We start from the raw sequence: 12,018 nt of genomic DNA on the forward strand, positions 1-12,018 counted from the left end.
CATTTTCCTCCTATCCAACTGGTAACTCCTAGGACTATTGGAACTAGGGTTGCGTTTCTATATGTAACTCTAGAACAGTTGCCATTCACGTATCTTGCTTCCGAATCATATTGCGAAGAGAAATCCTCGTCTTCCGGCTCAATCGCATGACCGGTAGTTTGGTAGTCTAAAACTTCAACCAAAAATTAAAACTTTATAGTTAAATTCTTAATATTCAGATTTTTTTAGCTCCTACAGGTAAAAAAAAATTATTATATAATGACATGATTGTAGAGATCGAGAACCAGTACTAATCGATTGACTTGTTGATTCATGTGAGTCATCACTAAGTGAGTGAAAGTAGGGCTGTGAATCGATGCGGACTATACAGTGTCTCGGCTTATATTCGGCTCGAAAATATGATACATGGCTCATATCCGTTTTGAAAACGATCTAAATTTGGCGGAAAAATTAAGCTCGTATAATATATGATCCCGGATATGAGCACACCTATACCCGCTCAAATTCGGTCTCATATAATTTATCATAATACGATCCTACCCGCATACCCAAATATGATCCACGGTTCATATTCGATTGGAACTCATATACGTATTATATTTTAATTCCATCACATTTGTAAGTAAATAGTCATCATTTTATAAAATTTTAATATCTTATTTAAGTTTATATCTTCACAAAACATGATTTATTTAATGTGACCATGCTTGTTATCTTCATATATATTTAATAAAAGACATATACTAACATATAATTATAAAATTTAATTTAAAAATATTATATTTTATAATATTATGTTTACTTAGACTAATTGATAATTATTTGAATAATTGAAATAATAATGATATTTAATGTTAGTGGATCATATCCGGCTCATATTCGATGGATCATAAACTACACGGTTAAAAAATAAAAAAACGATCCTGGATCATATTCGGTTCAGATCCGGATCTCAAATACCCGGAATTGATTTATACCTGAATAAAATGATCCCAAACCCAAATCTGGACAAGCTAAAAATAATATATAATACGGTACTTGAGCAGAGAGATACCCGATATCGCCCGCGTCATTTTACAACCCTAAGTGAAAGAGGTCTAGTTAGGAGAATCGCGAAGAGAGAAGGTCGGCTTCCCGCTATGTGAAAGAAGAGCTTTTCCTCTTATCATAGATATATTTAATAAATTGAAGGTTTTAAAACAAATAAAATGTAATTGACGAATTAATAAAATATATTTAAAATTAATCTAGAATTTATTAATAATTTGAGAATATACAGGACACTGCATAGAGATGTTATTTCCTTTTATATATTTTAGCCTACACAACTTATTAACAAAACTATTTAACAGCCGTATGTACTAACAACGGGCCTTCCATTTTTACATTTTAAGTTAGTTATTTCTTACATATATAGAAAGTAATGAGCCGGGGCCCGGCTATCAATTACCAAGCCTTGGATACAGAGCCTATCTGTTTCGTAAAAGCAGAACTACTTCTGACCTCTGCTTTTTTTAGAGTAAATAAGTATAAGCATTTTTAAGAAGTTGAAAATGTTAACTTCTCTCTCACAACTTCTATTTTTTTTTTCCAAACACTTTATTAATTTATTTAATTCTCACTTCTACTCCCTTTTTTTAATTTTAAATAAAAAATTATTTTTTTTAAGTTAACTCGAACGGCCCCATAATATGCAAAATAGAGTTGGTTACTTTTCTTTTCCTCTTTTCACTATAAATATGGTTTAAAAAAAAAATACAAAGGGGTGTTTGAAAGTTAGAGGTTTGATGTAAAATTAGAGGTTTGGGATGTTTTATATGTTTGATCATCTCAATCCGCCAATTTTAGGGTTTGATAGGTAGCGGATTGAAATAGAGGTTTGGGCTCAAAAAGCTACTTTGAGAAGTTTTTTGGATTAGAGGTTTTGATATGTGTCACAAAAAACTAATCAGACAGCTATTTACCAAACAGTTTTATAAGAAACCGCTAATTCAATCCGTTAGTCAAAACATCTATTTCAATCAGCTAGTGAAAACATCCGAAGGTAACATCTAATAGCTATTCCCAAACAGGGCTAAAGTTACTAAGTTTTTCTGTAGCGATCTCATTTCTTCATCGAAATATATATTTGTTGCTCTAATATGCATTTCATCATAATTTAATATGATATTAGAGTTTGTGATCTACGACACTATCTTCATTTCGACATAATTCATCTTTATCATCGTGTTGTTTGTAATTGTGTAGTTACAAGATGTTTTATAATTTTATAATCTTCAATAACTTGCTTCTCTGATTGTTTGATTTCGAGCTATATTTCTCGTTCTATTTTTAATTAAATTTAACTCTGTACTAGTTCTTAATCATCGATTAGGATTTAATTCATTGTAATAATATATTCAACAAATTCTGCATTCCGTACTGTTTCAACTTGAAATTTAGTTGATAAAATCATTGGTTACTTGATTTTTTCTTAAGTAATTACCCTCTTGATGATGACAAGTCAATCAAATCTTTAATCCGTCAAGTTTCTATTACATTCATCCCTCCAATGCTAATACAACATTTGTTTTAGTTAAGTTCAATGACATTAATTACAAAACTGGAAGAGCTGAATGATGCTCAGCTTATCTGCAAAAAAATAAAATTATGATTGTTGATGGAATTTTGCGTGTATCAGTAGTTACCTCCACAGATCATAGTGCTTGGGAACGATGTATCTCTCTAGTAATCTAGTGGATTCTTTTTAATCTTGATGAAACGATTGCAAGAAGTGTAATGTAAATTGCTACAGCTATCTGGACAGATCTGGTAAAACACTTCGATTGTTCCTCCATCACTGAAATTTATTCTTTAGAACAAGAACTAATGGAGGTTCCTCAATATATTCAATCAGTATCAAGACTGTATGGGATAGTATTGACGATGTTAATCCATTGTCTACTTGTACTTGTCCGACTTGAACTTGTGAATTGGGCAGTAAATTTTTGAAGAAACTACAGTAACAATGAACAACGATTGATGGTCCAAGAAGGAGAGTCATGAACATATTTCTCAACTCTCCTCTGCTACGGGCTAGTTGGTCATTAAAATGGGTTTAATATATCAAATTGGTCACTAAACGAAAAACGGTATCAAGATGGTCATTATCTTCACCCGATTGTATAGTCGGTTTTCACTCCTTTTATTTTCTTAAACGTGATTAACATTTTATTCACGCGACTAACATTTGTTAGAGTAACTATGATTAGTTAACTAAAATTTAAGTGAATTCTTTCGTTTCACTGAATTTTTATGACGGCTGCAACTAAATCGAAAAAAGTGAAATCCTAAGTCGAATGCATCTGAATTAGCAAGGTGTTGTATACGTATATGATAAAGCGTTCGTATATCATATATCGATTCTAAAGCAATTTACATACTATCATATATTGATTTTAATTTATATAATAATCATCCATTCTTTTCAATTTTAAAAGATGTTAAGGATTAATACAATCGGGCAAACAAAATCACCATCTCGATACGGTTTTCAATTTGACCAACTTAACACGTTAAGTCCATTTTAATAATCAACTAGATAATTAACCCCGCTGCTGAAAATCTTACTTCTGTTGCAGATAAAAGATCATAGCGATCTTGCAATATTCAATTTCAGGATCCAATTTTAATTTGACAATATAGGGGATAAGCCTCCGTCTTTAGATTAGACAGACATGCGTTCTTGATGGGTTGTTGAACCCAGCGTAGCATATTGGCTTTGACACCGACCTGTCCAGGTCTCCCCAAAATTTGGTTATATTGAGCAGTACTCAGTATAATGGTGAGGCTGATGAAATAGCTGTGGGCCTGAGTTCAATCGGGGATGAGTTGTTCCCAGGAGATTTTTCCTGTAGCTATAGGTTGAATACTAAGGGGCGAGGTGATATGATAGTGCAGGTGCAAAGTATATGAGCGAGGCCCATGAAGCTACTGCGAGGCCTGTTAAGGTGACGGGTCTCTGTAGCAGTACAAGGGTTTATTATGAGGCAGCTCAGTCCAAGCGGCACTCTTCATGTTCATAAGAGGGTGCACAAATTTTTTTGCGCAGAACTACGTTTTAAGAACATCTGAAGAATTGAAGCCGTGTGTTTGCAGAATCAAAAAAATTCAGCAAACTCAACACTAGAGTATTTTTCTGAAGGATTATGGGAATGATCAGGATTCAGGATAAATTGATCTACACTAAGTAGCGGCGGTATATCTATAGTTCACAGCCACAGAACAATGGGTTCTTTAAACATTTAAGAACTTGGTTAAAACATGTCAGAAGCCTTGCACAGGAAATAGTTTAAGAATTGCAAGTGAAGCAAGTCTTAAGTTCAAAAAACCCAAGTACCTAATTTCATAGTCCATATACTAATTGTTTTCCACAGATAACAAATCATAAGTTCACAGACTACTACCACTAGTATAACTATTATCATTGTTGCTGTAATCGCAATTCAGAAGTCATAATCCCTACCCTGTTCCACAAAGAAAATTGAATACACACACTCATTGCGCCCACCAAAACAACAATGACAATTGAACAAACAAATACATTCACTGCCCCTACCAATATCACAATGAAACTTGAACTCGAAACACATTTACAATGTGTGGCATCTCATTCATGATTCACACCAGCAGTCTTTTTCATGTTTTTTGAGTTTAACATATTTAATCTGTACATTCTTTTATCACCTATAATCAAAACATAGAATGTTTCTAAGGCCAGATATTAACAAAAGTAAGATAAAATAAATATGGTGGACGGGACCATTCAAGTGGTAAGTGACAAATATTGCCAGGATTTATGATAAAGAAGAGAGCAGGTTTGGTAGGGTGGATTATTCTGTGAAAAATTATGAAAGCACAACCACCACTACACATAGTCACACACTGGTGATGTAAATCATGTGAAGCAAGGGCCACCGCCCCCTACTTTTAGTTTTTGGCTCCATCTTTAACTCATGCATATCCAAAAGCAATTTAAAGTCCCTACTCAACATGCCATTGTCACATAAATTCTCTAGGAAAAAAAGTTACAAACAGATAGATACATACATAGATCCACTGAAAAACAAACAAGGAAAAGGGGAGGTGAAGAAACAGACATACAAACAACTCAGCTGGTTTAAGCTTCTTAAAAACTTTAAACATTTATCAAGGGACCACAAACATAAATTAAATCCGGTCAATGGATTTACTTGGACTTGAATGGAATTGCTCTGATCACAACCTGGTGGTAAAGCGCTGCCAGTGCTGCTCCAATGAATGGTCCTACCCAGAAGATCCACTGTAAAAAATATGAGATATGCTCCACTTAATTAGTGATGATCATGCAACTAAACACTATTTATGTATGTGCAACTAAAACTTGTAAGAAATGACAGATTAGTTGTTAAGGGATAATTGGAGGAGAGGGCTTACGTGATCATGCCACGCATGGTCCTTGTTGAAGATGATAGCTGCACCAAGACTCCTGGCTGGGTTGATACCAGTTCCGGTAATGGGGATAGTGGCCAAGTGAACCAAGAAAACAGCAAATCCAATGGGCAATGGTGCCAAGATCTGAAAATTGAGCATTATCATTATCCGTTGCAACAATATTATGTTCATTTAAATTTTATCTCTCATAATCCAATTTTGCCTACAAATTAGCTGCAAACGTGTACTATGGTAATCATATGATTATCTGATTACAATACCATTTCACGTTAGCATAAATCATAAGTTGCGGTTTGAGTCCAAAAAATCACTAGTTTTCACACCTTAATTTCCACTTTGTAGACTAAATTAGTTTGTTTAAAAGAATACCAATCAAACTATACACACAATTGGAATAAATTCATCTTAAAAATCAAAAACACAAGAGCGACGGGGGAGGGGGCTTACAGGAACATGGGAGTCTCTAGCGCTACGCTTGGCATCAGTGGCTGAGAAGACGGTGTAAACAAGGACAAAGGTACCAACAATCTCAGCACCCAAACCATCCCCTTTGGTGTAACCATGAGCTACAACATTAGCACCACCACCTTGAAGATTATATTGCCTCTTTCCTTCAAAACCTTTGACTACTCCAGCTCCACAGATGGCTCCCAAACACTGCATCACCATGTAGAACACCGCCCTTGTCACCGTCAACTTTCGTGCCAAAAACAGCCCGAACGTCACCGCCGGATTAATATGCCCTCCTGCACATCATCCACCCCCAACACTCCCATATTAGCCAATACACATAACAAATGCCAGAGGTCACGAAATATTCAATAACAAAGCTAACACATCAGCTCAATATTCAGTGACCTCTAATAATCTCTAATTAAGTAAAAAAATGCTAGAGGTCACGAAATATTTGTTAGCAAAATATTTCTTGACCTCCGGTAATAATTTAACTAAACGAAATAACTAATAAATTAATATCTCATGAATTCTAATAACTTAATTAATTATAAGAAATTGCAAGAGGTCACGAAATATTTAAAAACAAAGCATGTCAGCTGAATATTTGGTGACCTCTGGTAATAATTTAACTAAACGAAATTGTTAATAAATTAGATAAAAATTACCGGAAATGCCAGCAGTGCAGTAAACAAGAGCGAAGATCATGCCACCGAAAGCCCAAGCAATGCCCTGAATTCCGACAGAAGCGCACTTGTTGGGGGACTTGGACACGCCCATGACGGTCAAGACAGTGATGTAAAGAAACAGGAAAGTGGCGATGAACTCAGCGATTCCGGCTCGGTAAAAGGACCAGGAGCTGAGCTCAGAGGCTTCGAACAACGGGGACGGTGGTGGCTCCTTGTAGTCCTTGTCTTGGCTCTGAGCTGCCGTGCCAATTGGCTGCCTCTCGTTGAACTTGTTGGCTCCGAGTCTCACATCTTCTTCTTTGCCTTCCATTTTTCAGACTTTCTCTCTCACACAGTGGGACACACAGTTTACTCTCTCTCTCTACTCTAAAGAATTCTTCTTTTGGTTGTGGAGTGATGGTAGAGTGCGAGGGAGTGGTGACTATATATGGTGTGTGGACAGTGATACAGTTCATGTGGGCCCCAGTAGCTGGTGTTTTTTACGCAAGTATGTGTTGGTGGAATGACGGAACTGCCCTTGAATTATTGAGAGGGACGTTGCGTGGTCGGTTTAAAATTTTCAGTGGAAATTATTGCGCTAAATCGAACGAGATTAGAATTTTACTATTTTTGTCATTCTAATTTCTTTACCTTACTTTTTGGCATGTTTTTCCACGCTCATTTAAAATATAGTTCTATAATGTATTTTTTTTAATTTTTTTTACTGAATATAAGTTTGATGTATAAATATTTATTCAAGAAAAGAAAATTTTTAAAAATTATTATGAATCCATACTTTATACGAGTCTCAAAATGCGTGCAAACAGTGCAAACTTTGTACAATTTTATCAAGTTCTCTCATCCTGATACTAATGATAAAGATGCAGTTTTTCTACTTTAAACTCAAATATGATCAAATCGGATAAAGTCAAAGACTGTCGAAAATAATATTACGGCTCTGAAATTGAGGAGAATTAAAATTGGAGGTGGTGGAAACATTGATGGTGATGATCCACCGCCCAGTCCACTCACCAAGAATTTATACCAATTCGGGTACAAAGGAAGGGCCGGGCCGGATTTTAGTGGATTGACATGTGTTTAATGGCAGGACACTTGGCAAAAATGAATTGGCTGGTTTGCACTTGTGATAGGACTAGTCTAACGCTGAGCAGCTATCGTTGAATTCTGTATCTGGTGAAATCTTTGTTACAGAATGTACGAAATTTTGTTTATACCCCCTCAGTTGGGCCATTATTTATTTTTGAGCTAACAATTACTTACTCCTTCAGTTTTGAAATATAAGTCGTCCGACTTTTTGACACATATTTCTAAATATTTTTCACCGCATGATTAAAATTATTATTTTTAAATTTTTTTTAATAAAAATATATGATTAATATTATAATTCGAAAAAAGAAAATTTTGAAAAATAACAATTTTAACTAAGTGATCAAAAAACTTAGAAGTGTGTGCCGAAAAGTCAAGCGACCTATATTTCAAAACAGAAGGAGTATTTGATATTTATAAATAAAAAATTCATCTCTCTCATTTCTTTGTCTTTTTCCTCCTTTTTCTCTTTCTCTATCTCAGATTTATAATTAAAATAATAATAATAGGGGAACAAATATAGCAATTGTTATTGAAGTTGACACTAAAACTAGATTACCTGAATCACCTATACTCACTGTGATTAATTATTTTACAGTATTATTAATGGGTAATAAAATAGGTAAACTATTGGACTTGCTCTAACAATCATTTGACTTCTTTCAGTATTTTTAAGAATTTTGATTAGACAATTATAAATATTATTTTCAAAACTTTTTTTATGAATGAAAATATAATATTAATATTTTATTTATAGAAAGAAAATTTTTAAAAAATATATTTATAAGTAGACAGTTAAAACTCTTAAAAATATGTGAAAAAAGTCAAACGACTATTATAGGGGTGTAATTCGGGCCGAGCGAGCCAGCCGCCGGGTTTCAAGCCGGGCGTAATTTGAGCTGAAGTTAATCGAGCCGAGCCGACTCGTTTAACTAATCGAGCCTAAATCCCCGCTCGAACTCGACTCGTTTAATTTCACGAATCGAGTCGAGTCAGCTCGTTTAGCTAAACGAGCCGGTTTAGCGGGTCGGACGAGCCGGCTCGTTTAATTTTACACTTAATCGAGCCTAAACTTCTACCCGAACTCGGCTCGTTTAATTTCACGAGTCGAGTCGAGCCGGCTCGTTTAATAAAATGAGCCGAAACCTTTGCCCGAGCTCGACTCGTTTAACTAAACGAGTCGAGTCGAGCCTAGCTAAACGAGTTCGAGCCGAGCGGCGGGCGACTCGAATTACAGCTCTAGACTATTATATCATTACAGAAAGAATATTTACTTTCTTTTAGATTTGTATTACAAAAATATAAGATACTCCTCTGTGTCAATCATTTTTCTGCATTTTCCTTCTTAGGATGTATCATCAAATTCTTTACATTTCAAAACTTACCAAAAATAGTCGATAGGTTCCACCACTTTTCCTTTCTTTTTACACTATATTTACTCCACCATCTCACTTTTTTTTTTTTTTGAAAATGAGAATAAATCTCAACGAGAATCGGCAATTCACCGTGATAATTCTTTCATTCAAGAAAGTTTATTATCTAACCGTCGGACATGCAAGATGACCGGGAAAATTTAGACAATAAAACTTTAATGTCCGAAAAGAAAAATCGGTCTTCTTACAAGAATCCTGAAAATAAAACAAGAGAAACAGAAAGAATATAAGTCGATAAAATTAACAGATTATATCAAAATATTCCCACAATCATGAAAACTCATGATTGAGACAATTAAGCTCTTAATTAAGGCATAATAATAAAATATTAATGTCCTTAATTAAGACACAATTAAAGCCCTCAAATAAGGCACAATTAACGCCCTCAACAAAGAGGCACAATTTACGCCCTCAATAAAGAGGAGGCACAATTAGCGCATTCCTCTCTGGAACCGGATCCCGTCCCGAAACCACTGTCACCGCCACCATCGGCCACCACCGCTATGCTATCGGTCAAGTTGCCTCGTCGTATGCGAAGCGAACAACGAAGCGTCTTATTTGTGACACGAAAAATCGCCAAAAACACCAAAAACCAAGCAAAACACAAGGATTAAACAAACAAATACTCACAAACAAACAAGATTAAAGTCAAACACCTTTTCGCAATTCCACTCAAAATAAATCAGTAAATGAAAGTAAGAAAAAAACGAAGATATACCTGAAAAACAGAGTTGCAATAGCAAGTATTATCAAAATTCTCAAGACAAAATAACGTTTGCCTTCGAGAAAGTGATCGCCGAGAGCTTTCTCGAATTTATAATCCGTAGCAAATAAACAATAGAAACTTAGTTAAATGAAAACCAGAAGAATCGGAAGGATTATGAGGACCGGAGATCACCATCTCACTTTTATACATTGAAAATCAGTCTCACTACTTCAACCACTCTTCTTTCTCTTTTTCATTATTCTATACATATTTCTTAAACTCGATGCCCAAATCAAATATAAGGAATTGACGAAGACGGATGGAGTATACATAAAAAAGCATATGTGAATTACTAAATACATAAATAAGATTTTCAGTATCTAAATCTAAATACTTGTTTTCAGGATTTAGGTTTTACATAGATTTTCAGGATTTTCTAAATCTAAAAACATGTATTTAGGATTTAGATCTAAACCTAAAATCATGGAACCACTAAGGTTCTGCATCTAATTTAAATCTTATTTATGTATTTAGATTTTCAGGATTTAAATCTAAATATATGATTTTTGCATCGTTGTGTGTGTTCAAAAGTAATTTCAAAATATAATACATAAATAAGACATTTTTTTCATGTGCTTTTAAGAATTCTATGACTAATGGTTCTACGTGGAACATGACCTTATCTACAATATATCAAAGTAGTAAGAGCAAGCTCACTGACATTCCTCATTTTTTATCTCTAAAATATATTAAAATAACTATTAACTAAAATTTTGAGGTTTAAAAGCTATTTCACATTTAACCGTATTTCTTTGATTTTATTTTATCATTTTTAGATCTTCAAACTTTATATATTAAAAAACTGAACGTGTTACAAAATTATTTATCATTGATTAGAGAATAATAGTGGAGATAACAACTCATTTTATTGATATTCTTATAAGTAATCAATCGACTGCCCAACAAAAAAGAAAAAAACATTACAATCGTTGCACAAAACTTTCAAACAAAAAGAACTCAATTGTAGAAACGTATCTACTACACAAAATGGGGCGGTGGCCGCTACAAAGAGCCAGCCAAGTAAGAGCTTATCATTTTGTTATACCCCATCCAATAATTATGATTTCCTCCCGTACAGCTCAAGTTTCAATTCCATGACATCTTAGGTTTTATTTTTTTAGCTTCCATTTTTAATTCATAATGACAACTCTTTTCAGCCTGATTATATACCTAAATTATTAGATAATATGCGTTAAGGATAACATAAACTAGTCGCTGATTCGTAAATCTTATTTGGCCTTGAATATAAAATAACGAGAATGAGGTGGTACTGTTATGAAGTAAGGTTCCTGCTCCCTAACTTTTATTTGGTTAATAATATAGCTGCTCATAAATCTACTAAGCAACACCCATTAACATTTCAAATGTGTACTTTCTTCATATTTTATACAGGTTATGATTTTTGTCAAATATTTTTATATGTTAATCAAATAACTATAACATAAATTATATAAATTTATTAGCACAATACAGTATTTTTCTATTATATAATTATAAAAGTTAATATTTGTGCAAGAAAATCAATCAAACCCGTAAAAAGAACATGAAGCCCCATCTTGCCATTATGCCATATGTTAACTTGCTAGATTTCTGAAAGTCTGAAACTATACTGTACACATGGAACACCATGACCCAAACGCCAAATGTGTGATTGAAATTTAGAAACATGTGAAGAATCAATTAATAGTATACGAAGTAACACAAAAACAAAAACAAAAAGTTGGTGCAGGAAGCAAACATGATTGATAAATTTATTTAGCAAAAAAAAATGATTGAAAAAGTTGGTGTTCTGCACTTAATTAATATTACTAACCGCCAGCTTGTTTTCAACCACAGCTTTTCATTCAACAGGGGACAAGTTTTCTTCGACACTTAGTTATTTCATACATTCCTATCCACAAAAATTCTGAGAATCTTCTTTAATGTGACTCAGGAGTACATTGTATTTCACTATATAAAGATATAATAATTTTCTTTGTTTCCTGTTAATCTATTAAACTATTTCTGAACCATTAATCAAATGATAAGAAAAATATTGAACATCTTAAAACTATTTTCAAGTTTTATATTCCAATCGGAAAAATCAGAATAAATAATATAGATATATGCGCACAAATTA

The 12,018-nt window shown here is 33.7% G+C and overlaps 1 protein-coding gene across 1 annotated transcript; it reads right to left on the reverse strand.

The window, feature by feature from the left end:
• Nucleotides 1-5,001: 5,001 nt before the first annotated feature.
• Nucleotides 5,002-7,020, reverse strand: LOC108214708 (probable aquaporin PIP1-4). The gene is made up of 4 exons (XM_017386862.2): nucleotides 6,594-7,020; nucleotides 5,920-6,218; nucleotides 5,455-5,595; nucleotides 5,002-5,320 (listed from the first exon to the last, which is right to left on the reverse strand). Exons 1-4 carry the CDS (start codon nucleotides 6,922-6,924, stop codon nucleotides 5,228-5,230), a joined length of 864 nt encoding a protein of 287 aa, XP_017242351.1. The 5' UTR covers nucleotides 6,925-7,020; the 3' UTR covers nucleotides 5,002-5,227.
• Nucleotides 7,021-12,018: the final 4,998 nt, after the last annotated feature.

Source organism: Daucus carota, chromosome 3 (genome assembly GCF_001625215.2).
Source record: "Daucus carota subsp. sativus chromosome 3, DH1 v3.0, whole genome shotgun sequence".
In the NCBI taxonomy this organism is placed as follows: domain Eukaryota; kingdom Viridiplantae; phylum Streptophyta; class Magnoliopsida; order Apiales; family Apiaceae; genus Daucus; species Daucus carota.